The following is a 19,455-nucleotide window of genomic DNA, read 5'->3' as shown; positions in this document are numbered from 1 at the left end:
CCGCGCCGCGGCCGCCGCGCCGGAACAAAAATCCGGGCCGTGGAACACGGCTCGACAGCGTTGTTCCGCGTGCCGGGCAAAAATGTGCATAATTTAAACGGGCGACCATAGGTATAGCTTATCAGGAGAACAAATGAGCGACCAGGGGCTAGTACTGCGGAGCAAGCAGATATGCGATGTACCAAAGTAGAACGTGAACTATGCGAGAGCGTGTGTGTATTACAGCATTGCGGATCGCGGTCTCGATGCGTGGAAAACTTTCCAGTCCGGGTTGCTCTCCGCAGCCTCCTCTCGTTCTTCGTCGACCTTAGACCCACTGCAACAGACATTTTCTTTCTTTTCTTGCGACACCTACCTTTGCGGCCTCTTGATTTATTCTTTCTTCTGGTCGAAGAGATTTTTTTGGATTGAGACTTTTTCAGCGAGCAATATTGACACGTTCAATGCTGAATATCAAACTCAAAGATTCTCGCAATATCGAAGTAAAAAGCACTGTTGGAAAGCAATTATCTTCGTGTGGTCTAAAATTGGTATGGGTGACTGTAACGCTGGTGCGAGTATAAAAAAGAGAACGAATAGCGCGTGCGGAAAAGTAAAGGTGAGAAGCAGAATCAGGAATGACCAAAGTGCAACTACTCACTAAATGAAAAAGGAAACATTTCTGGTTAAATTCATTCTTCCATTTATCTGTTGCTGCAATAAGCTTGTCCTGTTCACGCAACAAACGTATTTACTATTAATTTAGCTTTTTTGCATTCTAGAAATCCTAGTAACATTCAGTTCGTTCGGATGTATAGCAATAGAAATGAACTATGAAACGTAGTTTGGAATTGGTTTCACGCATTTGCGATCGATGCGCGACAATCGAGGCGTTAATATATCGACACCTTTAGTAATGATAATTATACACCTTTTTAAATAAAGTAAACTTTTCATAATTGAACGTACTGATTTGAATTTTTTTTCTTTTTTTAGACGTGTTAGACCGATTAGTTTACTAGATGATGAGTGAAAATTGTATGCATTTGTGAGAAATATGAGAGGGTGCAATTTAAAATAATAAGAGGATTAAAAGAATTTAGAATTGAAATTTTTAATCGAAAAAAAAGAAAGCTATTTAAAATAGTAAGGATTAAGGATTAAGGATGGTAAGGATTAAAAGAATTTAGAATTGAAACTGTCAAAGAAAATATTACAAAATTTTTAAAGGACGAACGAAATTATTAAGGGAACAATGGAATTTTTAAAGGAAGAAAGAGCTTTTCAAAGGAATTGCAATCGATGCAGCAAATTTTTATTATGTATAAAGATTATCACCTATACGATTCTTTATAATGAAAATTGCAAATATACATACAATATGTAAATTGTCACCATCACACATTAATATTGACTTGTTTCATGAATCTGTTATCACTGTTCTAAACAGAACGTAATTTATATTTAATTGTCAACTGACGCGCGGGTCTTCTTTTTGCACTGATCATCGAGTTATTGAATAATATATTAGTCACTACATGTCCTTCCCTATATATAATTCAGTATATGCAATTTAATGCAACGTAAATATTTATGCAGTAACGTTGTAACCGTACTCCATAATTTGGTGGTTCAATTAACACACTGAAAACTGAAGCGTGACATATGTTCGCGTGTTCGCTATAGCGAAGTATATTTTATAGTCAAACGTAATTAATGTATAATCAATCTTTTCAATCATAACGCGAATATTCGACGGTCTCGATAATACGCATGAAGTGATCAAATTTGGAAATTGAGCTTGGAATGCAATACATTTATATTGATTTCGTAAGTACATTTCTAACAATATATAAAATCGTTATTATGAAAATTTAACCCATTAAGCACCTCGTATTTACTTAATAATCGTAATACCTCGTATATAACATCATACCTCGTACGCGCGGGAGCTATATTGTTTAATTTCTGGTATATTATATGAGAACTTTGATTTATATTAATCTTTATGGAACTTATGATACGAATATGAAGTATATAAGTATATATATTATAATTCGAATGACATTTATGTGATACCAATATAATATAAAACCATGAAAATATGTAATATGAATAGTAGATACTATAGTATCCTAATAGTATTCTATTATATTATATATATTCTATTATATATATATTCTATATTATATATTATATTATATTATATTATATATATATTCTATATTATATATTATATTATATTATATTATATATATATTCTATATTATATATTATATTATATATATATATATATATATATATATATATATATATATATATATATATATTCTATTATATATATTCTAGAGAGAGAGATTATATATTCTATTATATATTCTACTCAATTTAGTCATCGCTCCGACGATTAAACAGTTGGATGAAACTCTGTACGTTATCATGTAATCGATGTATTGTATCGTTAGTTGCAATTTGATATCCATACATTGTCTTCGCTATCGTATTCGTTGGTCATCGTTCGATGTATCGTGTTCATAGCATGCTCCTTTCCTATAATTCATTGTACAGTAAATTCTCCCTAGTTGACGCTCAGATTGTGCACAAAAATGGACAATGTCGGAAGAGGATATACGATTATTCGAGTCTTGCGGCTCGTTTTTATAATCGTTGAAAATCGGTAACTATAAAATCATATCTCTGTTCAATCCGAGCGTCAATTAGGCAAAAATTTACTGTACTGCGCGAATTCTCTCGCTTTGTAAAATGACGAAGCAACAACAAAAAACAACAAAACTCTACATTCTGATCGTTGGGGAACTAACATCAAGAGGTGAAATCACTCTAAAAATATTTGTACCTTCTGAAAATGAAAAGATGGTCCAAATGTTTTATGGTTCGGTAAGTCGTGCATTCTGTTTAGGCAAAATCGAGACGAACAATTTTCCACAAGGTCGAAAAATCTAATAGTCGGAAGTACGACCTTATCTGAAATTCCCTTCGAACCATTTTTATCCTATTTTGCAAAGTAGCTCGCCAAGCCGCGACTTCCGCGGGGCTAAATTTCGTCCCTAAAATTTGAGCTCCGACGGATGGAGAATATGTGTCCCCCATTTTTGGCGAATGCACAGTTTCATCGATAACCGTAGAGAAGGAGACACCATGAATTCGCGGTAACAATTTCACAGAACACTTACCAAATTGGTTCGCCGTTCCGACTATCGAGCACGGTTCCCGTGAACAAACAGGTGTCGAGTTTAATCCGCGTAGAGACGACTGCCGCGGGAGACACGAGCCCATCTCCACGAATCCACCAGGATGCGCTAGGACGCGCATCGAACCCGTATCTTGGTAGTTCTTGCACGGTACTTTTTCCCCATTCTATTTGACCCCTGCATTTGAACGCTCGGTGCGCGTCCAGGATTACCATAAATGAATAAACGCTGAATTTTAAACGACGCGCACCACCAATCGTCTCGCCGACGTGCCAGCTTTCGTTGTTCCGCGATAAAGCTTTACATCTCCCTCGAATTTCAATTCTAGTCACTTTACATCGGGCGGTTATTCCGCGAGCCCCAGCCCTCCGATGAAATTCGAAAATAAGAAATTGCGAATTCTTGTCGAGCAGCGCGCCGCGCCGCGTCGGTAAGAAATTGTCGACGGCTAATCACCGGGGCTCGGTAATCGGGAATGCAATAAACTCGATATGAAAAATTCCGAATCCTTTTACCAACGTTTTTTATTCGTCGATCGGAGTCGCGCGATTTTTAATAAACTCGAGATTCTGCGCGGACCGACGATTCCCGCTGAGTGTAAATCTTCGATCGATGATCGATGAGCGATCAAGTGGTTTTAAAATTAAAGCGTCGCTAATTTTTGGCCGGAAAATTGTCGATTTTCGAACAGCCGTAACTTCGTGAAAAGTTATCATAAAATTATGACTTTTTTTTTAAATTAACTCTTGAAATCTCTGCCTTAAAATATCGTGTTCCAATTTTTAATATCATGCAACCCTAGGAGTGTGGCATCCTAAATTTGTGCGCATGTTCGTGATATCGAAAAGTGCAGAGTTTAACGCCCTCCGTGGACTTGGAAAAATTGTTCTTCAGCATGCCGTTCACAACATCCTAAAGTTCGGACTTTCCCCTTTAATTGGAGGGTCGATTTACGTCGCTGCAATTTTTTCTCGCGAAGTTATAGCACTTTGAATGTGAAAAATGTTTCCAAGTCCACGGAGGGCGTTAAACTCTGCACTTTTTCGGTATCGCGAACATGCTCTTAGATTTAGGATACTACAGTCGTGGAAACGCGTGGTATTCAAAATTTGAATGTGGCATTTTAAAGCGGAGATTTCAAGCTTTAATTCTTTGAAAAAGACATAATTTCATGACAGCTTCTAACGGCGTTACGGCTGTTCGAAAATCGACAATTTTCCGGCCAAAAATTAGCGGTGCTTCAATTTTGCTATTGATATACTTTTTAAATTCTTTTAATTTCTGCACTATTTTAAATCGTAGCTATCCAATTTCGCCGTAATTGCGTAAAATTTATTTGGATAATTTCTGATCGGAACGGCTTCGGTTTAGCTTCGTTTTGGTAAAACGGCGAATTTGATTTAAAGGCAAGTGAATACGGTCCGCGCGGAAAGGTAAATTTGGCGTGCAAAACCGGTGCTACAGCGCTCTTCCTGATCTCAAACAACAGCAGGAAGTGTTTCTTGCCCGGGGTAATCCATCTTCCGCGATACCGATGACACGGTTACGGTCCGCTTTGACGTTGCCAAGTCGAGAGACCGTCGTGGTCGAGTGTTTCCCTCTATTTTCCGTATTCCTTTCTTCTTCTTTTTTCTTTCGCCTTCCCGCCCATCGATTTCAGGCTGGATTAAATCTTGAAACGACGTGTATAAATCGTTTGTGCCCGCTTACCATTAGTTTCGGTGCTTTTCGTTTTCGAGGGCGGTCTGGGGAGCCCGCTAAAGCGACTGAGCTCGTCGTTAATAATTATCGTACCGACCGGACTGAAAAGCCCGTAGATTATGGCCGTATATCGGCGAGCACCGAAACGATCCGAGGGATTAAGACGCGGCGAGCGACGCTTTATTTTTCGTTGGTTTTCACGCCGCGCCGCCAATCTCTCTGGTGTTTAGTATAATTACGGTCGGCCGGCGGGAGCGTCGAATCCTCGTCGATTATCTCTTAACACTTGTACAAGATTAGCCCTGCGACCCTTCGTGTCCTAGCAGTACATCGAGCCACCCATTTCTCGTTAAAATCATGCTACCGATCGAACGTACTACCGATCGAGCCGATTTCGTTGAATTAACATTCGTTGATTCATTTTAAGCCCGGACAATTTAAAAGAAATTGTCGTTGCACCAGGAACAACCGAAAGTCTGATACAATAAATCCTCCCCAATTTTCCTTCAGCTTGTAACCTCGTTTTTATAATTGTTGATAATCGGCGACTATAAAAGTGAGTTGCGAGGCTTGTCCATTTGTCTTTACAAGCCGAAGGAAAATTGTGTGTGGAGGACTTACTGTACATTTACAAGAAGAGATTTCTGAGACTAATTAAAAATTAGTGTCATTTTTGCGCGACTCGCGTGGCACTTAACCGTTAATCCGCTTTAATTGTTTTATGGTATGCCATTGTCATTAGGTTCAGCGAAAGAGCTGAGTAGGAATTCGGATTTATTCTTTCGTTTGTAGAACAATCTCATCGTCTTTGAGCAGGGCTGGGCAGAAATAGATTTTTAAAACAGTAAATAGACTATATAAATAGTCTTTATGAATATTTGTCTAATTCAGAATGGCATATAAATTTTGTTTTTTAAATAGCAATCACATATGAATAGTACGTAGATAAATATGTATATTTGAAAACGCTATTTCCATAAACTTTCAAGGAGAGTGTATTTGCCAAGTTCTGTATTACATGAGAAGATACGAACTATTTCAAAAATCTATTTTTTCCGAGCCCCGTCTTTAAGTTACTCGTAACGTATTAAATGTAACATAAGCGTAAGTAATATACTCAAATTAAACCGAGGATTCTTTATCTTTCATATCTTTGCCAATCAAATATACAAAGTTGATGTTCCACGTTAATTTCAATTGGTCTACTGTTACAAATTACACGCGCTCATTGTTATCATACAGGTGTTTTGCAGTTCAGTGATAAGCACGGAATAATAATATATATGTAAATATAAGCAATACGTATCGTGTAAATAACAGGCATACCGCTTTTTGCCTTTGTAATCGTGACAGGATTAATTACCCATATTGAAAAATTAATTATCGTGCTGATGCATTGGGTGCATCAAATTAGGTTGCGATTTACGAGGCACGCCACGGGTGAAACAGTAATTGCTACCATAAATCTTGGCACATTACCTCTAGCAGCTGTTGTTCAATACTCTTTCGAAATTCTTTTATACTTGAACATTGAAATTTACTGGAAACGAAAAATGTGGTTCACTAATCTCATTTTTGCGATCGTTAGTTAGATAAAACATTTTGCATTCTCCGTTTAGGCGGAGAATCTTATCTTATCTTAGAAATTATAACCTTATTGAAACCTCAACCGAACAAAATCAAAATTGAACGAAGCAGAAATTACATAAAAATATATTTCTCTGTCTAACAATGTTCATAAAATAAAATGCATGAAATCCGTAGCTTGGTAACAAAACTTGCCAAGCTTGGTCAACAAATTTGTTGACAATATAATATAATATAATATAATATAATATAATATAATATAATATAATATAATATAATATAATATAATATAATATAATATAATATAATATAATATAATATAATATAATATAATATAATATAATATAATATAATATAATATAATATAATATAATATAATATAATATAATATAATATAATATAATATAATATAATATAATATAATATAATATAATATAATATAATATAATATAATATAATATAATATAATATAATATAATATAATATAATATAATATAATATAATATAATATAATATGATATAATATAATATAATATAAAATTTATAATAATTATATTCATATTAATTATAATAAAAATTAATTTATGAAATCTGGTATTAAGGTATAAACGCTTACACTGATACCGCGCAGAATATTTTATCAGACTTAAGATCACTTAACGCTCCTTATATCGGTCATATTCAATTATTTAATTTTACCAATTCAATAAAAATAGCTCGACAAAATCGTGTCGCCACTGATAAAATGCCCTCAATGTTACCGCAATTTTCTAGCCGACAAATTAACGGCTGGAAAACCATGAATGTCCCTCGTTTTCGCGATTGTTGGCGACATGAAAGTTAGGCGCGTGATTTTTGTTCGCGCTGTTCGCACGGTCCAGGTAATTTTGGAATGGCGAGTATCAACTGACCGTACAAACTTTTTTGTTTCAGGAAAAGGAGACGATTATCTAACCATATCCCTGAGAGACAGCGGTGTCGCTGTGGGGATGTCGCTGGCTAAAGGTAGATTAGACCTCCATATAAAACCATACCGGGTCCGATTCGACGATAATCAGTGGCACAAGGTCGTCGTGCACAGGCAGGTTCAAGAGGTAACGAGATTCATTTATTTCGTTTCAACGGCGATTAAGCTAATGCAATTAACGAGCGCGGGCAGTTTCGATCCCGGCTGAAGCAACATTATCTCGCGAAACGGGCAAACGTTACTCGACCGCAATTATTTTCGTACACTGTTCGATTTCTTCTAAACAGATCATTTCTCAATCAGTTGTTCCGCACGATTGAAATTGTAATTGGACAAAAAAATGTGTAAATTATGTACAGGTTGGTCCGCTAAGATCTGCCACCTAAATTACTCGGAAACCGTTTCTTCCATAGAAAAATGTTTCAAAAACGACGGTTCTAAAATGCGGCATACTCTGATATAATTAATTTTCTTTTCTATATTGCTTTTATTGTCGAGATTCGAAGGTCGCTTTGAATCTTTTAATCGTAACGTACGAAATTTGACTCTACCAATGAAAAGAGTAACTAAAACTGAGTTAAGAGACAGTAAGACAATATGGGTGGTAATTCAAGTGGCAGATCTTGGTGGACCACAGTGTACATTGTGAAGAGCGATCGTATTAGAATAATCGTCGTAGAATATAGTTTTTTCGTATTTAATAGAAATAAGAAAGCGCTGTTGGTCTATAATATGTTCAGGTTTAAAATATAATGTAAAATGGCGTATCAAAATACGTATTTTTTCTGTCTACGTTTTTGGTTTTACATTTTCTCCACATTTATACAATTCTTGCCATTCTTCTTTTACATTTTGATGTTATTTGATATATATGAATATGAATACGTGTGAACGATTAATGGAATGATCCAATTATACACGGTGGATGACAAAATGAAATGATCGAATTGTGAACAGTTACTTAAGTATGACGAAATAAAACACTCTACGTATCATTCGTTAACATTAACGTCTATTGACGTTAGTTCAAGAATAGATTAATGAATAGGTTAGTTCATTACATAATACATCGTATAACGGGATATCTAATATTATCACAAAGCCTGCTGTGTCGGTCTAATTGACCAATCTCATATCTTATATTTGAAAATTGTTGAAATCGCGAACACATATTTCCGTACAAGAAGCTCGATTATATATTCCTAATTCAAGTACACATTGCAATAAAAAGTGAAGCCGAGACACGAATTCAATCTTGTCATTCTTTCAAAGTAAAGATACAATACGTGCTGATCACTGCCGGTGCCAGTGCCAGGGAAATAAGTTACGCAAGGAGTGGGGTATTTGACGCATGCGCTGGGAGTCCCGCACAGCGGCGTGACACGTCTACCGCGTGAACATTAGAGAATTAATTAACAGTGCTCGGAATACTTCGGAGCCCAATGTTGCGTTCCGAAGCATCGCGAGCACCGAATTATGTGGTTCACCCGGTGGACGCGCCACGCCGCTGTACAGTAATGTCTCCCTAACTGACGCAAAATGGACAATTTGGGAAGATTAGATACGATTATTTGAACCCTGCAGCTCGTTCTTATAGTTGTTGACAATTCGTAACTATAAAAGCGAACCGCAAGGCTCGAATAATCGTGTCTCCTCTTCCCAAATTGTCCACTCTTGTGGACAATCCGAGCGTCAATTAGAGAGACATTACTGTACGGAGCTCCTAGCGCACGCGTCGCCTATCCCCACTCCTTGCGTAACTTATTTCCTTGCGAACACTGGTCGATGCTCCATAGGCTTAGCGTTGAATAATATTTTGTATCGGCGCACTGTCGATTGACTTTACCCTCGTAGAACATCAAAGAACCCGCGACAGTTGTTCGCCATCGGCGCGTAAAAACGAAAAATGCCAGCGGATGCAGTCCGATTCCGGTTACTGTCTATTGTAAAACGAAATAGATTTTCCAATATCTGTCGCGCGTCTTACACTCAGTTTCGCGTCCGCCGTGTAATTGAAAACACGTCAATAGTCAATACTTATCGGCACCGGAGCGGGCTCGTTAAATTTTATTGTAAAATACGTTTATATCCCGGCCGGAACTTCACTCTGTACCAGCCGAGGTATTCAATTATCGAACACGATCACAAAGAGCAGTTACACGTCCATCCAAGATTACATATCCGTTCTAGAGTTCACGGGAAATCCTTTTCACTGAACACAAGCGGCCTCGGCTTTGAATTAACGAAACTTCTGGCTCGGTGAAATCATCTGGCAATCTCTGCTGAAATTATTATCGAGCCCTTTGCGATGAAAACGAGCCATTACAAAATTATTATATGATAATTCAAAGCGATGTTCTGCCGTTATAATTCTCTCGTAATCGTCGAAACGACGGATCGCTTTGGTTATAGAAAACAGTGCGATACAGGGCGATAACATAATTACGTTGGATACTGCTAAACAGATTCTTAGGAGATAAATGATATTAAAAGACAACATTGTATGGAAATTGAAGAAGAAAAACCAAGATGTTCGTTAGACTCCACAAACGACAGGGTTGTTCGGAAAGTGATCTCGTTTTTCAACGAAATTCCATTTTGTAAAAGCGTTGAAAAGATTCTTTTAGTATTTTGTCGACAAAAAACAGGACTCGAAGCTGCCAGAAAAATGTCTCAGAAAGTTACAGAATTAATACATCATTAAATATTTCCTCTAAACATTCAGAAATCGTCTTTCATTTTCTCGCGAAAGAGTTATGTTCTCTGCAGCTTCGTTAACGAGTCATTAACGAAAAACACTTACACCGATTGGTCAGCATTTCTCGCTAAGCGTCGTGTCAGTCACCGGTGACTGATGATATAAAATTAAAAAAAATTATACTCTTCTGTATAAAAAAATTTCAAATAATTCTGCCATCACAAAAGAACGTATTAACTTTGCTACAAAAGAAAGAAAAATTGTAATATGATATTATTAACACTAGAACCATCAAACCAGTAAAAATGACTGGTTTCCGATTTTTTCTTTTACAGTTCCCGATATCATAAAAATACACACTTTTTCGTTGAAACAGGTATTATAACATAAATCATACGAAGTTGAAATAAATCCAGTCTTGGCTTTTTTATAAAACAATACACATTAGCCGCGTTTTGGGGTCGACAGTTCTAGCGTTAAAACGCGGTATTCGCAGCTTTCACGGAATGTTGTAACGCTCAATGTTAACGTTGCACCGGCAGAATGTTAACATTTTCGCTAATGAATAAGTCGACATCAAGACGCGCTTCTTCCAAAGGCTTGCATCGTCTTCGCTAGAAATCCTCGCTATTAAAAATCGGCACGAAGGACGACGAACGGTTCGAGCTTTGGCAACGACCACCGTAAGATTATCAGCCCCGTACATCGCGAGAAGCTCTCGCAAACGCGGTATCGTTCGCGCCGGACGCGCCGAGCGAAAGAAATGAAAATGTTCCGGGTGTGATATTAAACGGCTAATATCCCTGTCCGCATTAACCCGGTTAAAATCGGCGTCACGACTCGGCTGGTTCCGTTGTCCCGGGTCCCCTGTCTCGAGGCAAATAGATCGGCGAACGGACGTGAGGGCAATATCGTTAGTGTGCCCTGGGTATACCAGGCGGCATTCATCGCGTATTACGCGCCGTAGGATAGGTAATGCAATTATTTACGCGTTGCCGTCGCGCGGTAGAGGGAGAGCCCAGACACCGACCGACACACACACGCCATATACATATATGCGTACACGGAGTTTATCGATTTAACACCGCCGGTACGTATTCATGATCCATGGGAATCGATCCCCCCTCCCTGCCCCCCTGCGTCGACGATCGCGAGTCGATCCCGGGACGACGCGCGTTACTCGATTGTTTTCGCTCACGTGGCCCGCTGCTGCAGACTCGTAATTTCTGCTGTTTAAATTCCGATCGGGCGCCTTTGTACGTGTCGAGCACCGCGTTCCCCAAGAATTCCAATTGGCTACGGGGCCGCCGGCGAACGGTGGAAGAAGCGAGAGAGATTTTTCTCAGCTCGTCCCGGCTATTTGCGTTCCCGGCACTGTTTCATTAAAGGCGGGACTGCTTCCGTGAGACGGGACGAGATCGTCTGGCGGTGCCCGAATTAATACCCCCCGATCTCTCGATGTTGGTAGTTAGACGTGAAAGGATATCGGTGATTTTCAGGATCGTCGGACAGAAATATTGTTCCCGTTTCTGTTGTTCGATCCCCGGAATTTGTCGAACCGTTCTCCCGCGATCGAGAACAAACGGGGGGCCTACGGCGCACCTTTGACCTTTGACATAGGTTCGAGAACGTTTTTTAGACGGAGCAATTTTTAATGTTCCAAGCTCTGATGTGATTCGCGTCCGTAGAAGATCCGTTGAAATTTTCAACGCGCGTGCAAGTTACCGAGATCCGCGCAATGCATTTTTGAAATTTTCGTTTTATCGTTCCAAGAAATTGCAATTCTTCGAAATAAGTTTTTAGCCATTGTCTAGTCAACCGATCCCGCTAACAACACAAAAATGATTTAGATCGCTTGTCCCGATCGTGAAAAAGTTATTCCGTTTTAAATGGTGCGCGAATACTTTTTCTACACGCTGTATATCAATCGATCGCGAAACCGCTGTTCTCGAACACTGTGCGACGCTAAATCGCGAGAAGATGCGGCCATCGAAATAAATTTCCGGAGCCGCCATACTTTTCCGGTGACAAGAACGTACGGTGCGCGTCGCCGTCATTAAATCATGGGGGACCGCGATTATCCCGCAGCGATCGACCGCGACGCGACGGTGATGCTCGAAGTTCGCCGGAACGAGACCCGAGGAAAAATGCGGAGCTGTTTGCGGGACAAACGACGGCGGGTGCAATCTTTTCGCTAAACATTAGATGCATACTTGGCGGCGAATCGATCGCGCGATTACGGCGCACCGGCAGGACGATCGAGCATCGTGCGCTCGGGGAAATTAACCGAAGTGCCGTTACCGCGCACATTAGCCGGTCTGCATGGCACTGGCGACCTAATTCATGCGCGGGATACCTCCTTGCACATCCGCAGCCCTTAAATCGTTAGCGTGCACCACGCCGCGATGCATTCCCCGCGCGGCTATCTACGATACAAGATAACGGATAGTCGGCTAGAAATAGATAGCCCCGGTGCCTCTTCTAAAGCCGCATCCGCACCGCCTTGGCTTTTGCCGTGTGGCTTTGTCGAGCCGGCGGGAGACGCTTGGCTTGCGGCATTCGAGCGACTTGAAACGGTTTTATGCGGCTTAGGGCGGCTCGATGCGAATCGAAGAGACTTTCGAATGGCTTTGATGCGACTTAAAGCGGCTCGACGCTGTTTAAAACAGTGTGCAGCGATTTGATGCGGTTTGAAGCGGTTTGAAGCGATTTGAAGTGGCTTTCAGATGATTTTTGTTGCAAGTTGAAGCGATTTGAAACAATTTGAAGCGACTTAAAGTGACTTTGAATTTGCTTTGGTTTGGACTTGAAGAGATTTGAAACGATTTGAAAAGAGTCGAAGAGATTCGAAGTGGCTTCAGACTGGCCTTGTAACAATCTTCAAGTGACTTGATGCGACTTGGAAAAGCTTGAAGCAATATCAAACGACTTGAAGAGGCTTTGAAATAGCTTTAAGCGACTTAAAGCGGGTTTATGCTGTTTGGAGCAATTTGAAGCAGCTTGAAGCGATTTAAAGTGGCTTAGAGATGACTTTAAACTGGTTTTGAAGCGGTTTTCGGGAGGCTTAATGTGGCTTGAAGCGACTTGAAACGGTTTCAAGCGACTTAAAGCGTTTTAAAGCGGCTTTGAAGTGATCTTGATGCAAATTCGAGTGATTTTAAACGATTTGAAGACAGTTGAAATGATTTGAAGCTGCTTTAGACTGGTTTTGAAGGAATCTTTACACAATTTGAAGCAGCTTGAAGCGATTTGAAGCGGCTTGAAACTGCTTAAAGCGGCCTTAGAATTACTTTGGGACAACTTAAAGCGGCTTTCGGATGGTTTTGGAGCGACTTCTCCCGATGACTTTGAAGAAGATTCGGTTCTAACAGTTTCAGTTCGGATTCTTGTCAAAATCAGGTCCGCCAGTTCTGGTATTACAAAATAAGTAATCTTTTTCATTTCACGTATGATACATAGTCGTTTCGCGGACCACCGTAAAAAAAAAACGAAATTTTAGAAAACAACGAGGAGAAAAGAATCGCATAGCAATGGCTGTTGCATAATGTACGAGAAGGCGGCATTAGTCATTGATTTTTAAAAGACTATTAACCGACCGAGGTAAATTATCAACTGATCGCAAAATTAACCGTACAGATAGCTTGTGTCGATCGCGCGACCGTAGTATATCGGAGTGACGCACGCGATTCAGTTTATAAAATACGTTTATATCGCGGTGTCCAATACCGTGCATGCGAGCCCATTTCGCCCCGGTCACTCCATATACCCGGAATCCATTAGTCCAAGCAAATCTCCAGGCTTTTTATATCCCGTGATCAACAAGTCGTTCTCATTTAACATCCCCATCAGACAAAACCGCACAATTTGCATCCCCATCCGCTGAGCCGACCACATTTAATAATCAACACTCCCCAATATAACAGCAGTCGCTGTTCCAGCCATCATCAATCCTGCCGGCAGCGCACACGCGTCACACTGTAATCCGACTGTAAAAAAGAGTTACTAATTAGTAACGTAAACCTTCTGCGACGATATTCGTCCTGGCACACATAATAAGCCTTGCAATCTAGCAATTCGTCTTCGTCCGTGATCATCGATCAAAGTGACATCTTTCTTAAACTAAATTCGATTCTTCAAGCGTATTTAGAAACGTCGATCGATCAGTTTCGTTAATATTTCTGGCTACGAAACTGTTCGTTTAATATATGTTTTCTTGGACACTGCCAGTTTCCGGATGCTGTAACGCTTCTCATTTGCATCGCGATGTAATTTGGCCACTTGAGTGGATGGCAGTTCAGTGAATTACTATGTGTACAGCGTGGATGAGGTAACATTTACCATATTTGGAAATTCATTTTCATCGCGACGGAATAAATCGAATTATGTTAGAATTCTTTGAGTACCATCAGAATTGTTCATAACATTGTTTATCGATTTTTAAACGTATCTTTTAACGTACTTCTTTTCTAGAAGTACGATTCGATCAACTTATTGATCGAAAAGTCTATTAATAGGCTACCGATTAGTAAAGTGTTAATTAGACACCTCCGAAACGCTCGGTTAAAATGTCCATCGATGGTCCAATAATTATAGAGGTTGCTGCGGTTGAGTAGCGACGGCCTGTCAAGGATTTATGTGAAGACACAGCTTTAGATCCCACGCGGCAAATGAAATGCGATTATGTCCCCGTTTCCTTCTAGAAGATGGACGGTACTGCGATCGGTGTCGGACTGGATTCGCGAGGGACAGCGGGGTAATTTAAAGCGTTCATCGATTGCCTTCGATTTATTAACCGACTTTGCGGGTCGCTCGTCAACCGCCATGCTGAACTTCAGCCTCCGAAAATCCAGATCGCTATATCACTTTAATAATCAGTTTCGTTGATTCAGCTATAATCTCGATTCATCGACAAAATTTTTGCAAACGTTCCGTTTGAAATCAAACGAACGCTAAATTACGATCGTAAATGTTGTCGAACTTCGAATTGCGGTAATTTTGTGGGGGAAAATTTTACAACGTGCTATCTGTGCTCATTTCAACCATTCAAGTCTCTAATTTCACGCTCTCTGCATACAGTATTTTCAACATTTTTTTAGCCGGAGTTATGGGAGTTCCATCGTTCATTTTTCGGACATAATTTAATTTTTCGAAAAGTTTACGATATTAAATTCCGTTGTTTAGTCTCTCAAAAATGATTTTATTGCAGGAAATTGTTGTAGTCCAATCTTCATATTAAACTTTTAATCAGTACACTCATTTCTTTATCAATTTCTCTAATAGAACGAGACAATTTTTGTTTTTTGTACGCCTTCATTTACTTTCACACGACAATTTTGGTAACAAAAAGATCAAATTTTGTTTCGACTTAGAAGAAATACATAATGTACTTATATTTAACCAGTTAGCTGTTGCAACCTCTTCGAAATGTGTTAACAAGTTACTGTAACTGTACGGTATATGTTTAATTATCTTCATATTTTGTTCAAATACGACACTGTTATAAAATATATAATTTAACAAAGAATATCAAGGTACATATCATTCTTAACCAGTTAGCTGTTTATATATCATGAAAAATTGTGAAATGTTTTCTGCCACGACGATTATGCTCGTTAACACGTTCCGTGCCGAGCTTTTTTTACTCGAATCTTCACACTTTGATATTTTACTAAAACTTGATGTATTACGTGCAATTATTAATTCTCGTACACATAACAACGTAACAAAAACTTATCAACGCCCATTCTTGCGGTGGAAATTGATTCTTCGGTTCTAAATTTCTTGTAAACAATTTGTTCAGTTCACTAAGTAAACATGCAAGCGTGTACCATCGATGGTACACGTGGCACGGAACGTGTTAAAAGAGCTAAATGATTAACAGATTACGTACAAAATCCTGATCGCGAATCTGACTCGTTGTTATAGTGCGGAGGGTTACAATTGTTAGAATGCTTAAAATTGTTAGATCGAAGGTTCGGAGGATTTTTCGAATCAAGTTTAAAGTTGATTTAATGGTTAAAGTTGGGTTATTCTAGGCACAAAAATATTAGAAATAATGAGAACCAACTTTATACCAACTATGATAAACCAACATTAGGTAAAAGTTGGTTTATCCTAGGCACAAAAATATTAGAAATAATCAGAACCGAATCGACTTTTTCGCAATTCAAAATCGAGATTTCGTATTTCCAGGACCGCAACATTAATTTTCGTCTTATTAACACGTTCCGTGCCACGTGTACCATAAATGGTACACGTTAAACTTGACCATCAGGCCACGTGTACCATAAATGGTACACGCGGACATATTTATTTAAAGCGCTGAAGACATACATTTTGTGACAAATTTGATTGTATAAAATATATTTCCACCAAAAGGATGAGAGGCATTGTAAAAAATGCTGTACAGAACAAAGCACATAAATTTGTTTAATCGTTATATACACAATAACTATTAATTACAATGTTTGACTTTTTTAAAGCAAGAGCTGCATAAAAACGGTTGATTCGGGCAATCACTACTTATCTACTGATGATATAATGAAATATTATGTGATAATGTATCAATCTTTAGTCAAAACATCAAATGGCCTGAACGACAAGTTAAGCAAAAATGGCTTGGCACGGAACGTGTTAACTTTTTTCTTCTTCTTCGTCGAAGCAGCTGAAATTTGTTCGATGTAGTTTCGTTCGAAGCAATTATTCGCATCGGAACTATACTCCGGTATAAAGAGATCGGCGATTAATATTGTCACGTTCGCGGCAGTTTATCTGTGGAAGAAGTGATACCACGCATTTCTCTGCAGTTATCTGTTATCGGCGATAGCGCGGAGAGTGTAGCCCGTGCCACAACGTGCAATCACGATTTAAGGATGCCGGATCCAACCCCATCCAGGGCTGCGTAACGTAATCCATTTCGCGAATCGACTTCGCCGTGCTATTCGGAGCGAAATTAATCGACCGATTTTTCACCTTTTATTCGCGAAAGAATTAATGGCGGTTTTATCGAGTTTCACGGTGCTTTTGCAACGATATTCTGTCTCGAAACAAGTCGGCGTCGACACGTCCAGTCGTTCTCGTCCTGAACGCGGAAAATTCCCTGTGCAAAATGTTGGCGATTAACACAGTAATTTTCTTGTTCGATCGCGGCAAAAATTAGCTCAGATGAGAATTTCATAATGCGCCAAAAATAATATACGCATTATAAAAGCATAATATTCGCATAAATAATAGCGTCGACGATTCTCAGACTGCGCATTTGATCGCGCAAGTGGCATAGTAATTTTCTTGAGCAACTGCGGCAAAAATTAGCTGGATATAAATTTCACGGTGCATCAAAAATAATGCATCGTTAACGCATAAAATCTTCTGTTTAAGCATTAGCGTCGACAATTCTCAAATTGCGGATTCTGACGCACGAATGGCGTACTAATTTTCTTTATCGAATGTGGTCAAAATTAGCTGGATGCAAATTTCACACGTGCCAAAAATAATCTACAAATTCTATAAAATGATCATTATATAACAAACAATATACAGTAATATCCACTGTTTAAATAATAACTACGACGATGCTGAAACTCAAGATATTTGCGAAAAATAAAAATATTCATCAATTGCGACAAAGAGTGGCCAATTACAAATGTTACAGTGATATAAAAATAATATATTCGTAACGCATAACACCCACTGTTTAAGCATAACAACTTTCCAATTATAGCAAAAATTAGCTAAACACAGATTTCCCAGCGAGTAAAAAATAATATATAGATAACGCGTAACATCCATTGTTTAAATGTTAGCAACGACGATAATCAAACTCCAGTTCTATATGCAAAATAAAAATATTATATCACAACCAATAAGAACCTAATCATTGAGAATCGACAATAACTGGACAGCGGATTTTATACATTTATGAGAAAATTGAGTAGCTGTTATCTAACCTAGTAAAAAAATTTCAATAAATTAAGACTACCAATGTAGAATTTTCCAAGCAGCTAAAATCATTAAACAAAGAAACAGATGCTTGAATCACTCCTGCTTTTTGCAATAAATACAGTAACTTCAAACACTTCTAAATTATTTCAGTCCTTCCACCGTTTTAAATTCGACCCACTTAATGTTAATATAAGCACATAAAATCCGCAGTCTACCAGCGGAACTACTTAACGCGAGAAATGTCATTCGAGCACCAGCTGTGAAAAATAGGCTTTCGTTGCCGCGAAATGCCTGTCGGACAGAGCAGCGTGCCTGCGAGTCATGTTAAGAAATTTGAAACTTATTCGGGAAAGTTTGACAGTTTCAATCTCACCGGTCAGCCTGTGAATGTACGCAAGTTCACAGGTTCCTTCCTCGATAACTAGTTCACCACTTCCCTGCGCGTCGACGTACGCCGTCGTCTCTTCCATTAGAAGCCTTGCGAAAACCTTGTATCGCGAATTTCGGCTTCGTTTACTTAGCCCATTGGGAACGACGCCATTTCGACGAGACGCATTATTTTAAGTACATGTTTTCGATACTTATAAGGAACGAACGAATAGACATCGTTCGATTTAGCTCGCTGAAACTAAGGCGATGTAATTGAGAAAATCTGTCTCGAAATTATGTCTCGAATTATGTTTCACATGTATCTGTACCGTTTTGTTCGTACGAACTGTTATGAAACATTGGTTATACTGGGTGTCCCAAAAATGTCTCGCAATCCAAAAGTAGGGGATTCCTAAGGTCATTTGAAGCAACTTTTTCCTTTACAAAAACTTTCTCCGAGGCACCGTTAACGAGTTATTAACGAAAAACAGTGACCAATGAGAGGCGAGCTCAGCTGGCGCGAGGCAACCGAGTCAACGGCGCCAGCGATCGGGGCGTTCGAATCCCAGCTCAGCTGGCGCGAGGCGGCCGAGCCAACGGCGCCAGCGGTCGAGGCGGTCGAATCGCAGCTCAGCTGGCGCGAGCCGACCGAGCCAATGAGCAGAACTGGGCTCCGCGCACTCGTTGGCTGGGCCGTCGCGCGCCAGCCGAGCTTGCCTCTTATCGGTCAGTGTTTTTCGTTGATAACTCGTAAACGAAGCCTCGGAGAAAATTTTCGTAAAGGAAAAAGTTGCTTCAATTGACCTCAGAAACCTCCGATTTCCGGATTGGGAGACATTTTCGGGACACCCTGTAGATCTTTGTCGCGAAGCCTTTAAGACAATCACATCAATATTTCAGGGGAATACGTTTGATTGCGGACAGGTGCCAAAAATGATTTCAGTGGACAAAAAAGATTTACGTAATCATGAATGACGTAATAACTATTAAGAGAACATATG

General features: G+C 39.2%; 1 protein-coding gene across 13 annotated transcripts in view; it reads left to right on the top strand.

Annotated features, from left to right (window-relative positions):
* Nrx-1 (neurexin 1) overlaps nucleotides 1–19,455 on the top strand; it is a 724,770-nt gene that overhangs the window by 338,515 nt on the left and 366,800 nt on the right. For all 13 annotated transcript variants that reach the window (XR_013033607.1, XR_013033611.1, XR_013033609.1 and 10 more), the window contains one exon: nucleotides 7,413–7,573. Coding sequence is in view for 8 of the 13 variants with exons in the window: in XM_076522634.1 (XP_076378749.1) it covers nucleotides 7,413–7,573 (161 nt within the window). In the remaining 5 variants the exon portion in view is untranslated. The remainder of the gene's footprint in view (nucleotides 1–7,412; nucleotides 7,574–19,455) is intronic.

Source organism: Megalopta genalis, chromosome 6 (assembly GCF_051020955.1).
Source record: "Megalopta genalis isolate 19385.01 chromosome 6, iyMegGena1_principal, whole genome shotgun sequence".
Lineage (NCBI taxonomy): Eukaryota > Metazoa > Arthropoda > Insecta > Hymenoptera > Halictidae > Megalopta > Megalopta genalis.
This window is presented reverse-complemented; position numbering and strand designations above follow the sequence as displayed.